At 52.8% G+C, this 13,372-nt stretch overlaps 2 protein-coding genes across 2 annotated transcripts in view; one reads left to right on the top strand and one right to left on the bottom strand.

The window, feature by feature from the left end:
• Positions 1-6,707: 6,707 nt before the first annotated feature.
• SWSAP1 (SWIM-type zinc finger 7 associated protein 1) lies at positions 6,708-8,844 on the top strand. The gene is made up of 2 exons (XM_006161507.3): positions 6,708-7,567; positions 8,151-8,844. Exons 1-2 carry the CDS (start codon positions 7,322-7,324, stop codon positions 8,652-8,654), a joined length of 750 nt encoding a protein of 249 aa, XP_006161569.1. The 5' UTR covers positions 6,708-7,321; the 3' UTR covers positions 8,655-8,844.
• A 1,309-nt stretch (positions 8,845-10,153) lies between these two features.
• Positions 10,154-13,372, bottom strand: part of EPOR (erythropoietin receptor) — a 9,754-nt gene continuing 6,535 nt past the window's right edge. Inside the window, exons 5-9 of the mRNA XM_027765554.1 lie at positions 13,177-13,334; positions 12,601-12,754; positions 12,429-12,516; positions 11,056-11,143; positions 10,154-10,965 (exon numbers count right to left, since the gene is read on the bottom strand). Coding sequence (XP_027621355.1) covers positions 10,357-10,965; positions 11,056-11,143; positions 12,429-12,516; positions 12,601-12,754; positions 13,177-13,334 — 1,097 coding nt within the window. The 3' untranslated portion in view covers positions 10,154-10,356. The remainder of the gene's footprint in view (positions 10,966-11,055; positions 11,144-12,428; positions 12,517-12,600; positions 12,755-13,176; positions 13,335-13,372) is intronic.

Below are 13,372 nucleotides of genomic sequence, written 5' to 3'. Positions count from 1 at the left end.
GGGGTGATGTCTCACTTTCCCTCTGTCTCTACAGCGAGCACATGCGCCCTATGGCAAAAAGTTCAAAGCGAACACATGGCTAGCTCCATAGCACAGTAGTTAAATGTGGGTGGAGGGAACCAGCTCCCACTTGCCCTACTGTGGTTTGAATCCTGGCCTCGGTGGCTTGGAAATCATGCTGGGTACATGTGTGACATGCGCCCAAAAATCCTGGTGGGAAGGAGAAATGCAGAATGGGGATTGTGACATGACCAGACTCCATCGAGGTCTCTCTCTCTCTCTCTGTCTCTCTCCTTCGCTCTGTCTCTCTCTCAGGGACATGCACATACCCTTTGCTATTAAAAAGAGAAAGACACACTCAGCGAAAACTCAAGCTAGGGAAGGCCATGTGACAACTGTGGGACGGGGTACTCAGTCTGCCATTTGGAGTGGTCAGGAAAGTTCTGAGCAGGTGACCCTGGAGGTGAGAACTGAAAGAGGAGAGAGAGGGAACCAGGCAGAGGCTCTGGAGTGGAAACGTGCCTGCTGTGTTCAGGAACTAGCGAGAAGAATGGGGAGGGAGGAGGAGGTAGAAGAGGAGGCGGCTGGGGAGGTGGAGTGGGGTGTGGCCGTGACGGGGTGGACAGGATGGAAATATGAGAGGACTTAAAGCAGAGGTGAGACGGGACCATGGAGAACTCGCCCACTGGTCAAGACTCCTGTTTCTAGGACTCACAGCTGAGACATGAGGCTTCTCTTTCTCTCTCTCTCTCTCTCTTTAAAGAGGTTTTTGCCTTAGGGTGTGTGCACTCACCAGAGAGAGAAACAGAGACAGAAACAGTGAGAGAGAAAGTGAGAAATCATCCCTTAGCGGGCATTGGCTCGCTGCAATCCCGTCTCCATTCTCCTCCTGGGATCTTGGGCACACACACATACACGCCCAGCATGAATTTCAAGCGAAGGGTCCAGGACTCGAACCATGATAGGCCATGTGCGAGCCCAGTGATGTAACCGCTATGCCATCTGCTGACTGCCCCCCTCTTCTTTTGGAGAGGTTTTTGTTATAGGGCACATGTGCTTGCCAAAAAGACAGAGAGAGACAGAGAGACAGAAAGTGAGAAATCACCCCCCAGGAGGGATGGCCACGCCACAATCCCCTCTCCTCCATTCTCCTCTCGGGATCTTGGGCACGCACGCACACGCGCCCAGCGTGAGTTTAAGCCACTGGGTCCAGGACTTAAACCGTGGTCGACTACATGGGAGTCCAGCGACGTAGCCGTTACACTATCTGTTGGTTCCCTCCTCTCTTTTTTTTAATATGCATTTCCCAGGGACACAGAGAGGGAGAGGGAGAAACCTTCCCCATGGGGAAAAGAATCCCTTCTCCATTAGTCCCTCCCTTCAGGCTTTGGGCACGCACAGGCACCCAGCGTGTTTCTCAAGCTGCCGACCGGGATTTGAACCCTGTGGTCGGCCATGTGGTATCCAGCTGCCTTCACGAGGCCACGGGGTCTGCCCTGCCCGCCCGTGCCCCTCGAGGTCCCTCCTAATGAACTGCTGCCACTCCTCTAGCCCAGAAGGAAATCCAATTTCAGGACAAAGGACAGCGCCTCCAGCCCATCGGGCGCTGTCCGTGGTGCTGACTTTGACTATGGTCCTGAAAAGGCAAAGGGGTGGAGGGGGGCAGTAGCACTGTATCCGTTCTCGCTAAGGAGGGGGTGACAAGGATCCTACCCCCGCCTCCACTCCCATCTCGGGATGGATATCTTTGGTAGAGAACACAAACTAGGCTGTACTTTTTCATTATAAAGCCTTCTCCAACGTGTCTCTGTGAATCTCACAGCATATCAGACTCAGCTTAACCAAAACAGAGCTCTGGTTTCCAACGGAAGTCATGGGCCAGCCAGTGGCACAGTGGCTAAGGTGGCTAGATCCCACATCGCTGACTGCACTGTTCAAGTCCTGGATATGGCAGCTTGAAAAACTTGCCAAGTGTGTTTGTGTGTGTCTGTGTGCCTAAAATCCTGAGAGAATGGAGAAGGGATTGTGGCATGACCACTCCCCATGGGAGGAGTGCTTTCTCACATTTCCTCTTGAGAGAGACAGAGAGAGACAGAGAGACAGAAAGTGAGAAATCAACCCCAGAGGGGATGGCCACGCCGCAATCGCTTCTCCTCCATTCTCCTCTTGGGATTTTGGGCACGCACGCACACACACCCAGCGTGAGTTTAAGCCACCGGGTCCAGGACTCAAACCGCGGTCAGCTACATGGGAGTCCAGCGACATAGCCACTACACCAACTGCTGGCCCCCCAAAATGTATTTCTTTTTATGAGTGCAAAAGAGAGACTGAGCAATCACCAGCAGGGCTAATCACAGTGCAATTCTTTTTTAAAATTTTATTTATTAGTAGTAGTATTTTAATTTGCTATAGGGCACATGTACTCACTGGAGAGTGAGAGAGAGAGGGAAAGTGAGAAAGCAAGTTGGCAGGTCTGAGACTTGAACTGAGTCAGCTATGTGGGAGTCCATTGTCTTAACCATCATGCCCCCTGCTGGCCCCAGTGCAATGATTTTTTTTCTAGAATATTCCATCCCTTCAGGACCCTGAGCACATCATGTATCCGGTGTGTGGCTCCTGGGGTTGGATTCGAACCCGGGTCAGCCATGTGGGATCCAGCTTCCTCTGCACAGTGTTAACCTATTGTGCTGCAAGACTGGGTCCCCACAAGGATCACGATGCTGCAATCCAACCTCGACCTCAGCCAACCCTGGATCAAAGGAACACACTGCCCAGCTTATTCAGGGAGGTCTTTTGACACGAACTTGGAACCCTTTCTTGTGCATCAGCCTTGCAGAAAGTCGCTGTGCCACTGACCAGCCTCATTTAAAACCAGCAGATGGTGTAATGCTTTCGTCGCTGGACTTCAACACAGTCAACTGTGGTTCGAGCCCCAATCCCAGTGGCTTAAAATTCATGCCAGTGGTGAGCTGGCAGGTGGTGTGGTGGTTAAGGGTGCTGGACTCCCACATGGTCAACTGCGATTGGAGTCCCGGACCTGGTGGCTTGCTTTCTCACTTTCTCTCTCTCTCATTCTGACCCTCTCTGGTCAAATTAAAGTAAATAAATAAATAAATAAAGTTAAATAAAATATTAAAAAGAAATTCATACCAGGCACGTGTGTGTGTGTGTGTGTGTGTGTGTGTGTGTGCGTGCCCAAGATCCTGAGAGGAGAATGGAGGAGAACGGATTGCGGCGTGGCCATCACCCGCAAGGGGTGACTTCTCACTTTCTGTCTTGCTGGTGAACACATGTGCTCTATAGCAAAAAAAAAAAAAAAAAGAAAGAAAGAAAATAAAAGAAAAGCCTCTCCAGGAATGTTTTGATGTTCCCTTGAAAATAAGCATCCTTCTGTCAAGGCAGGAAGACAGAATTCTGAGAAGTGAATGGACCGTGTGCACACGAGTTTGGCCAAACATCCGCATCTCTGCTGAATGTTCTCCTGTAGCCTGCGTTTGAAAGCACCTGCTGAGTGCCAGGGGCTGCTCTCGGAGCTGGAAACCGAGGGGGGACTGAAAGAGATAAGATTTGGGGCCAGCAAGTGGCGTCGTACTTGGGGTGCTGGACTCCCACATAGCCGACCGCTGTTCAGGTCCGGGGCCTGGCGGCTTGCTTTCTCACTTTCCCTCTCTCTCTTTCATCAAATAAATAATAAAAAATAATGATAAATAAAATTAATTCTAAAAGAAAAAAAAAAGAGATAAAGACCCTATTATCAGGGCTGCCAGATGGCATTGTGATTGTGGCGCTGGAGTTCCACATGACCAACAGAGGTTCAAGTCCCAGACCTGGTGGCCTGGAAAAAAAAATCACAATATATAAATAGATAAATAAATATTTTTAAAAGACCCTATTTTCTTGGAAGTGACATTTGAACGAGGAGAGATGCCATCAGATAAATAAATGCATAACGCTGGAAATGATGTAATTTGGGTTTTTTAAAAAAGAATAATTTTATTTTAATTAGCTATAGAACATGCATTCTCACCAGTGAGAGATAGAGAGGGAAAGTGAGAAAGCAAGTCACTGGGTCTGGAACTCACACTACAGCCACCATGTGGGAGTCCAGCACCCCAATCAACACACCAACTGCTGGCCCCAGAAATGATGCTTTTTTTTTTTTTTTTTGAGCTAGATTTTTGCGATTGGGCATGGGTGCCCCCCAGAGAGACAAAAAGGGAAAAACACTCCGTGGGGGGATGTCCATGCCACAACCCCTTCTCCACTCTCCTCTCAGGATTTTGGGTACATATGCATACACGCCTGGCTTGAGTTTTAAGATGCCAGGTCTGGGATTTGAACAGTGGTTGACTACGTGGGAGTCAAGCGACATAACCATTATGCCATCTGCTGTTCTCGACGATGCTATTGGAAGGGACATGAAGACAGGTAAGTTAAAGGAGGTGATCTGGGAAAGCCTCTTTAATTGCTTGCTTGGTTTTACTATTGAGCTCTCCAGGGAGAAAGAGAGAGAAAGCAAGAAATCCACTCCCCCAAGTGCAGATGGCCATGCCACAATCCCTTCTCCTCTATTCTCTTCTCAGGATTAAGGGCAGGCACGCACATGTGCCCAGCATGATTTTCAACCCACTGGGTCCAGGACTTGAACCGCACAATCAGCCATGTGGGAGTCCAGCGCCCTTAACCACCACGCCACCTGTTGGCCCCTGACTAGGTGGTATTTAACCAGAGACCTAAATGGAGCGGAAATAAATGAACCAGAGGGGTATCTGGGAGTTGGCTGCTCTAGGTGGGGGGACAGCATGAGCAAAGGGCCTCAGGTGGGCTGTGTTCAGCGCGGTCTCATGTATCGCTGTGCGGGACAGTGTGACGTGGGTGTCACTGCTGGGTGTTTGTGCATTTGTTGTGTTGCAATGGGAAGTGACTCACGGGTTGTGGATCTGTGTGTAGGGGTGAAGTGGTGTGTTTGACACTGTGCTTCACAGCGTGTATATGTGTAGGGGTGCGGGGGGTACCCAGCTGTGCCAGTGGGTGTTTGGGGGGATGTTCTGGATCTGTTTTCTGGCCCCAAAGGAAGAGAGAAAGCCTAGGAAATCTCAGTGCGGCCCTGCCCCCTCCGTCTCCAGGCAACAGCAGTACTTTGAAGTTACCAGGAGACAAGGTTGCCAGGGCAACACAGGCATGAGTGGCAGTTCGGGGACGAAGTCTGAGTGAGGAGACCCAGCTAGGGACTTCACCATCAGTCACCTTGTTCCTCCCTCTCTCCCAATTTCTCATCAGTCCCACCTTCTTTAATTCATTGATTTAAGGAACTCCTTATTTGAGAACCTTCAATGAGCTAAGCCCTGTTTGGGGGACTGCAGAGTTTAAAAGCTGTGCCGTCTCTCTCTTTGTCTCCTGCCCTCGCCTCTGGCTTCCGATCCCACCCATTCTCTGTACCACACGCAAAACCCAACCAACCCTCAAGCGAATGAAGAAATAGAGACTCCTAAGCTTGCCTAAGACATACTTCGGTGCCCGATCTCTGTGCCCAGAGCCCAGGGTCAGTCCTCGCTCCATCTCTGAATAGTCACTGAGTGACATTAAGCAAAATGGCACACAGACACACGCCCAACACAATATTCCTCTGAGACATGAGATCCTTTTTACAGGCGAGCAAATTGCAAAATGCGGCTTGGGAGACTTCAAGTAGCATGCCAATGATACGAGCTCCCTCCAACTCGTCAACCTTGCTATGTGTCCGACTTGCTGATTAGAATGATGGTATACGTGCAGCTCCCCCAGCAAACTCCCTCGGTGAAAGTCTGCTCTCTCCAACGCCCCCATTTCTCTAATCTCAAACTAGGTTACCTTTGCCCATTCGCCAAGGGAGGAGCTAGCGAGGGGGGGTGGAGTAATTTTGATGGACAGATCGCGAACCAATGGAAAAGCTAAATGTACTATACCCAATGAGGACTCGGCCTAGGCGTGTGGGAGTCCAGCGCCCTTAACCACCACGCCACCTGTTGGCCCCTGACTAGGTGGTATTTAACCAGAGACCTAAATGGAGCGGAAATAAATGAACCAGAGGGGTATCTGGGAGTTGGCTGCTCTAGGTGGGGGGACAGCATGAGCAAAGGGCCTCAGGTGGGCTGTGTTCAGCGCGGTCTCATGTATCGCTGTGCGGGACAGTGTGACGTGGGTGTCACTGCTGGGTGTTTGTGCATTTGTTGTGTTGCAATGGGAAGTGACTCACGGGTTGTGGATCTGTGTGTAGGGGTGAAGTGGTGTGTTTGACACTGTGCTTCACAGCGTGTATATGTGTAGGGGTGCGGGGGGTACCCAGCTGTGCCAGTGGGTGTTTGGGGGGATGTTCTGGATCTGTTTTCTGGCCCCAAAGGAAGAGAGAAAGCCTAGGAAATCTCAGTGCGGCCCTGCCCCCTCCGTCTCCAGGCAACAGCAGTACTTTGAAGTTACCAGGAGACAAGGTTGCCAGGGCAACACAGGCATGAGTGGCAGTTCGGGGACGAAGTCTGAGTGAGGAGACCCAGCTAGGGACTTCACCATCAGTCACCTTGTTCCTCCCTCTCTCCCAATTTCTCATCAGTCCCACCTTCTTTAATTCATTGATTTAAGGAACTCCTTATGTGAGAACCTTCAATGAGCTAAGCCCTGTTTGGGGGACTGCAGAGTTTAAAAGCTGTGCCGTCTCTCTCTTTGTCTCCTGCCCTCGCCTCTGGCTTCCGATCCCACCCATTCTCTGTACCACACGCAAAACCCAACCAACCCTCAAGCGAATGAAGAAATAGAGACTCCTAAGCTTGCCTAAGACATACTTCGGTGCCCGATCTCTGTGCCCAGAGCCCAGGGTCAGTCCTCGCTCCATCTCTGAATAGTCACTGAGTGACATTAAGCAAAATGGCACACAGACACACGCCCAACACAATATTCCTCTGAGACATGAGATCCTTTTTACAGGCGAGCAAATTGCAAAATGCGGCTTGGGAGACTTCAAGTAGCATGCCAATGATACGAGCTCCCTCCAACTCGTCAACCTTGCTATGTGTCCGACTTGCTGATTAGAATGATGGTATACGTGCAGCTCCCCCAGCAAACTCCCTCGGTGAAAGTCTGCTCTCTCCAACGCCCCCATTTCTCTAATCTCAAACTAGGTTACCTTTGCCCATTCGCCAAGGGAGGAGCTAGCGAGGGGGGTGGAGTAATTTTGATGGACAGATCGCGAACCAATGGAAAAGCTAAATGTACTATACCCAATGAGGACTCGGCCTAGGCGGGACTAAGGCTGGAGACGCGCCCCTGATTGGACGGAGGTACATGGCGAATGGCGGAGACGCTGAGGAGGGTGCTAAACGGAAGCAGCACCGATGGGCCCGGGGAGACCACGACAGCGGTCGGGCCACCTTTGCTGCTGCTCGGCGCTCCAAGCTCTGGGAAAACAGCGCTGCTATTCGCGGCGGCCCTGGAAGCGGCAGGGGAAGGCCGAGGGCCCGTCCTCTTCCTCACTCGGAGGCCTCTTCAAAGCCTGCCCCGCGGGACTGGAGCGGCGCTCGACCCAATGCGGCTCCAGGTACCTGAGGCAGGACTAGAGGCGTATTAGCCAATGGCTGGGGGGGATCGACAATTGAGTGACAGATAACAGGCCAATGGTGGGGACGGTGGAAGGGGTGCTCCGTAACAGCCATGATGGGGCGGAGTCATGGATGCGTGAGGGGCGGGACCACGCGGATATTAGCTAAGATTGAGTGAAAGGCTACCCAATGATGGGGCGGTGTTGGCGAGAGGTGGAGCCCAAAGAGTGGAGTCCGGAGCGCTTTAAGGAGCGAAGCTAAACTTCGTCCTAGTCTGCACGGGAATTGGTTCCAGCGCGGTTAAAGTTAGAGTCACAGTGGGAATACAGGAGGAGAGCTGTCTATGGAAAGGTCACCCTAGAAATTGGGCAAAAAACGTGACATGGTTAGCTCACACCCGGCCATGGTAAACGCTGGAAAAAATAGGATCAATGGAATATTGGACAGCTCTGAGCCGCTTCATCCTAGTGTTCTGGGAGTGAGGGCCTCATCCAGTAGAGCATGCAAAGAAGGAAGTCGGCTGTCGCGGGGTGTCTACGCTTCCTGTGCTGAATTCAGCCTCTTTTCTTTTCCTCCCTCTAGAAAATCCGCTTCCAGTACCCACCCTCAATCCGAGAGCTGTTCCGGCTCCTGTGCTCTGCCCATGAAGTCTCGGGGCCAGTCCCCTCCCTTCTGCTCCTGGACGGCTTGGAGGAGTACCTCCTGGAAGACCCAGGGCCGCAGGAAGCCGCCTACCTGGCTGCCCTGCTTCTGGACACAGCTGCCCACTTCAGCCACCGGCTTGGCGGCAGCGGGGACTGTGGGCTTATGGTGGCCCTCCAGACCCAGGAAGAGGCGGACAGTGGGGATGCCCTTCAGCTGTCACTGCTCCAGCGGTATTTCCCTGCCCAGTGCTGGCTGCAGCCCAGTGCCCCAGGCCCACCTGGGCGTTGCTTCCGGGCCTGCCTGGAGCAAGGTGAGCAGGGCTCCAGGGCCGAGTGGCTGGTGACTTTTCAGCCAGAGGGAGAGATGGCCATTACCTCGTGGCCCACGCAGACTGGCGATCCCAGCTCAGAAGAGGGTGCAAGCTCTGGAGGACCGCCCTGAGCTTGGGTGTCTGACAGCCTCTCTGTGCCTAGTTTCCCACCACTTACCTCAAGGACTTGTGCAGATTCAATAACCTACAGGCTGGAAAGTGCTTTTTCTTTTTTAAAAAATAGCATTATCATGTACATAGCATGCCCACTCGGCATGTTTAGTTTTGCAGTTTTGAATTTCATAAAGAGTCTCATGGTTAGTGGAATCTTCTGGAACTGACTTCTTTTCCCACTGAATATTGTTGGTAAGATTCAGCCACATGGGCCCACTGGTGGTTAGGGCAGCTAGATCCCACATAGCTGAATGTGTGGTTCCAGTCCTGGGTCAGGTGGCTCGAAAAGCTGGCTGGGTAGAGCCAGCAGGTGGCATGGTAATTAAGGTACTGGATTCCCATATAGTTGACCACAGTTCGAATCCCACCCCTGGTGGCCTGCTTTCTCACTTTCCCTTTCTCTGTCTTTTTCTCTGGTGAGCACATATCCCCTGTAGCAAATTTTAGAAAATAATAATGATGGGACCAGCAGTTGGCATAATGGCTATGTCGCTGGACTCCCATGTAGCTGATCGCGGTTCAAGTCCTGGACCTGGTGGCTTGCTTTGTCACTTTCCCTCTCTCCTTCTCTGTCTCTGATGGCAAATTAAACTTGCCCTGTGCCAAATTAAAAAATAATAATAATGATACATAAAATTAAATCATTCTTTTAAAAAAAATTTTTTTTAAAAGGACTTTCCTAGAACCTGGCCTGATTCAGAATGAAGTACTGTGAGTTACCGTTGTTATTATTAGAGGTGCTGGAGGTGTCCTCTCCCTGGGTGTATAACTCAACCCAGTTGAATTATACATATACTGGGTTGTTAGAAAAGCCATGATCTATTTTTCTATGCATTTTTTAAAAAAGAGATTTTTGCTATATGGCAAGTGCACTTGTCAGAGAGACAGAGAGTCAGAATGTGAGAAATCACCCCCCAGGGGTGATGACCACACCGTAATCCCTTCTCCTCCACTCTCCTCTCATGATTTTAGGCATGCAGGCACACACGCCCGGTGTGAGTTTCAGGCCGCTAGGTCAGGGACTCGAACTGCAGTCAACCACTTGGGAGTCCAGTGCTTTAACCACTACTCCACCTGCTGGCCCCACCCATGGACTCTTCTGTTCTTTTGTTTGTCGACTGGCAGGTTGTAGAAGTTCCATCTAAGGGTTCCAAGGTGACTCTAAAGGAACGTGAAGCCACAGACCAGAAGAGTCTTGCTCTTTTGCGTCATCCCAAGGAATGGCTGCCCCTCTGTGTGAATTGACAGATGAGAGAAAAACCACTTTATGTGTTCACCACAGATTGAGGGGCTGTTTGTTACAGCAGCTAGCCAGAACTGATACTGACTATATTTTATTTTGATTACTATTCAGAACGGCCAGGTCCAGAATTTCAGACTGAGCTCGAGGATTTTAACTGCTGCTCCCATGGCCTAGATCCGGGGAAATAGAAGACTTATGGGGTGGGAGTCATGATAAATGTACATATATATATATATTTAAAAAAAAAAAAACTATACATATTTTAAAATACTTCAAGGTCACGACCTCCTGAGCAGCCAGCCAAGGGCAGCCATGTCCCAGGGCAGGCCTCACCACCCCTGTTCGGTAAGTCTGGGGTCAGCACTGGCGCCTGGGGTCCTGTTGAATCCCTGCGTGAGCATCTGTGGGTTAACGTCCTAAGAGCAGCTCACGTAGCTGGGGGCTGTAGGCTCAGGGGCTGGAGCGAGGCCGTTCTCATAAGGGGTGGAGTAGAGACCATCGGGCAAGCCCCCTTGGGCTGCCTGGGAGCTCCCTGAGCTGTAGTCAGTTGAGATACCAGAGTCTGACACCATGAGGTACAGATACTTAAGGTGGGGCGGGGTGGGGGGCAGCTCGGGGCGCAGCGCCCGTGGGCGCAGGAGCTGGGAGCTGGGGTCCAGGATGGTGTACTCAAAGCTGGCAGCTGAGGTGCCCTCTGGTCCAGCCTTCAAGGCCAAGGAAGACGAGCAGGACGCTTCAGAGCCCGCATCCATGGCTTCTCCGTCCACGCTGCGGCCAGACCCCGGGAGGTCCCCGCTGGGCGGGCTCTGGGGCAGCAGCCACTCGTCCAGTACCAGGTAGGGGTCCTGGGCACGCTCCCTGCCCACCGGCTGCAGCAGGGGCTCCTCATCCCCTGCCCCCCGCTCCACAACTTGAGTCACATCCCAGCAGCGCTCAGAGAGGACTTCCAGGGGGGCAGGCGGGTCCTCCGAGAAGGGGGTGCCCGGGCTCCACCACAGACAGCCATCGTTCTGGTACAACCACAGCTGAAGACACACAGCCTGCTCAGAGGCCTGGGCTCCGGCCAGAAGGAGCGGGAAAGCCCCAGGCCCTGACGGGACAACCAGGCCACTTACCTGGAAGTTACCCTTGTGGGTGGTGAAGAGACCCTCAAACTCACTCTCGGGGCTCGGGATGCCCGGCCAGATCTTCTGCTTCAGAGCTCTGTGGAAGCCAGTGGAAACAGGTGTCTGGCTGAGACCCATAGAATACACACCAGGGCCACCTCAACACCCAGGTACAGGGCACGGGTACTCCTGGTCCCCACGGTCATGTTCAAGGCATCAGACCTGGGATCAACAGCTTTGCCTAAGGCATCAGTAAGTCCCTACAGAAGGATAACGGATAGAGTTTCAAAAAAAAGAAGAAGGGGGACCAGCCGTTAGCGTAATGGCTAAGTCCCTGGACTCCCATGGAGCCGACCATGGTTCGAGTCCGGACTCGGTGGCTTAAACTCACGCCGGGCACGTGTGCGTGCGTGCCCAAGATCCCAGGAGGAGAAGGGATTGCAGCGTGGCCATCACCCCTTGGGGGTGATTTCTCACTGTCTGTCTCTGTCTTTCTGGTAAGTGCACACGCCCTGTGGCAAAAACCTCTCCAGAAAAAAAGATTAAAAGTCTAAATTTGGTTCGAGTCCGGACTCGGTGGCTTAAACTCACGCCGGGCACGTGTGCGTGCGTGCCCAAGATCCCAGGAGGAGAAGGGATTGCAGCGTGGCCATCACCCCTTGGGGGTGATTTCTCACTGTCTGTCTCTGTCTTTCTGGTAAGTGCACACGCCCTGTGGCAAAAACCTCTCCAGAAAAAAAGATTAAAAGTCTAAATTCAGGGCCGGCAAGCGGCATGGTGGTTAAAGGCGCTAGACTCCCACATGGCCGACCACGGTTCAAGTCTGATGGTTTGCTTTCTCACTTCCTCTCTATCAAACTGGAAAATAATAATGATAATAATAATAAATAAAGTTAAATAAAATAATTGTTAAAGAAATCTAAAACCATATATAGTAAAATTTCGGGGTCAACAGATGGCGTGGTGATTATGTTGCTGGATTCCCAAGTAATCGACGGCCCCCACTGGGCGCATGTGCATGCGTGCCCAAAATCTGGAGAGGAGAATGGAGGAGAAGGGATTGCAGCCTGGCCATCTCCCCTAGGGGGGTAATTTCTCACTTTCTGTCTCTCCCTGTGTTTCCAGTGAGCACATACACCCTATAGCAAAAACGTCTCTTAATAAATAAATCATTTTAAAACAGAAGAAAAACCAGCGTGTCCCAAGGCCACAGAATTTTAACTAAGAATCTGAGTCTGCTCTAGCTTGCATCCCAGGCCTGATACTGACTCCCTGCTGTGTGACCCTGGGCAAATGCCCTCTCTGAGCCAACGTTTCTGTGGTAAAAGAGGGACGTTAGACGGGAGGAGCCAGGGTCAGACGCCCGGATAGGGGGGACTCACCGGCGGTGGGAGAGCAGGGCAAGTACCGCCAGCAGCAGCAGGATCAGCACGAGGATGAGCGAGAGCGCCAGGATGAGGGGGTCCAGGTCTGGGAGGCGGGCAGGTGGTCAGGGCGCTGGGCTTGTCCCATCTTTCGCTCCAGCCCCTGCTATAACCCCGCCTGGGGCCTCACCGCTAGCCGTCAGCAGTGACGCCGGCTCCGACCAGGCGCTCCAGAAGCCCCCGAAGCTCGGCTCGGCCATCCGCGCGCGCACCGCGAAGGTGTAGCGCGTCTGCGGTCGCAGGTTGCTCAGCACACACTCGGTGCGGCCCTCCAGGATGTCCACCTGGGGGCGGGGCCCGAACGAGGGGCGTGGTTAATATGTCACGGTGGAGCCAATGACAGAAGGGGGCGGCACCCACGGAGGCTTGAAGCCAATCAGCGAGTGCTCCGGTTAGGAGAGAGCGGGACCTAGGCTATATAATGTGGGACAGGTGCGCTTAGAGGGATCCGGACCCTGAAGGGGTCTGGGGTCGTACAGAGGTTGGGGTCCAGGTGGATTGGGGAGGCACTGGGAAAGGCGGCCTGTGAACGGGCGTGGACGTGTCTTGGACATCAGAACAATGGCTTGTGGGACGTCAGGGTTGGGACTTAAAGGGGCGAGGCCTTAGGGACCAGGCGTGGTGACCGTGTGGGCGGGACATCGAGTGGCAGGGCTGGGCTGTCGTCGTTGGGACGTCTGGGCTGGGCGGTACAGGTGGGCCTCACCCTCTGCGCGCCCCCTGCGCTGTTGCCGGCCGAGACGTCCACCTCGTAGCGTATGTGGGTCGCCATGGGTGCCCCAGGTGGCGGGATCCAGCGCAGCACCACGTGGCCACCCTCATCAGCCGGCCGCGCCTGGAGCCCGGCAGGGGGATCCAGAAGCACTGCAGGGGTTTGGGGAAGGGGGAGGGGTCACGTGGGC

The sequence above is a fragment of the Tupaia chinensis genome, unplaced genomic scaffold (genome assembly GCF_000334495.1).
Source record: "Tupaia chinensis unplaced genomic scaffold, TupChi_1.0 Scaffold138665_1, whole genome shotgun sequence".
NCBI lineage: Eukaryota > Metazoa > Chordata > Mammalia > Scandentia > Tupaiidae > Tupaia > Tupaia belangeri.
This window is presented reverse-complemented; position numbering and strand designations above follow the sequence as displayed.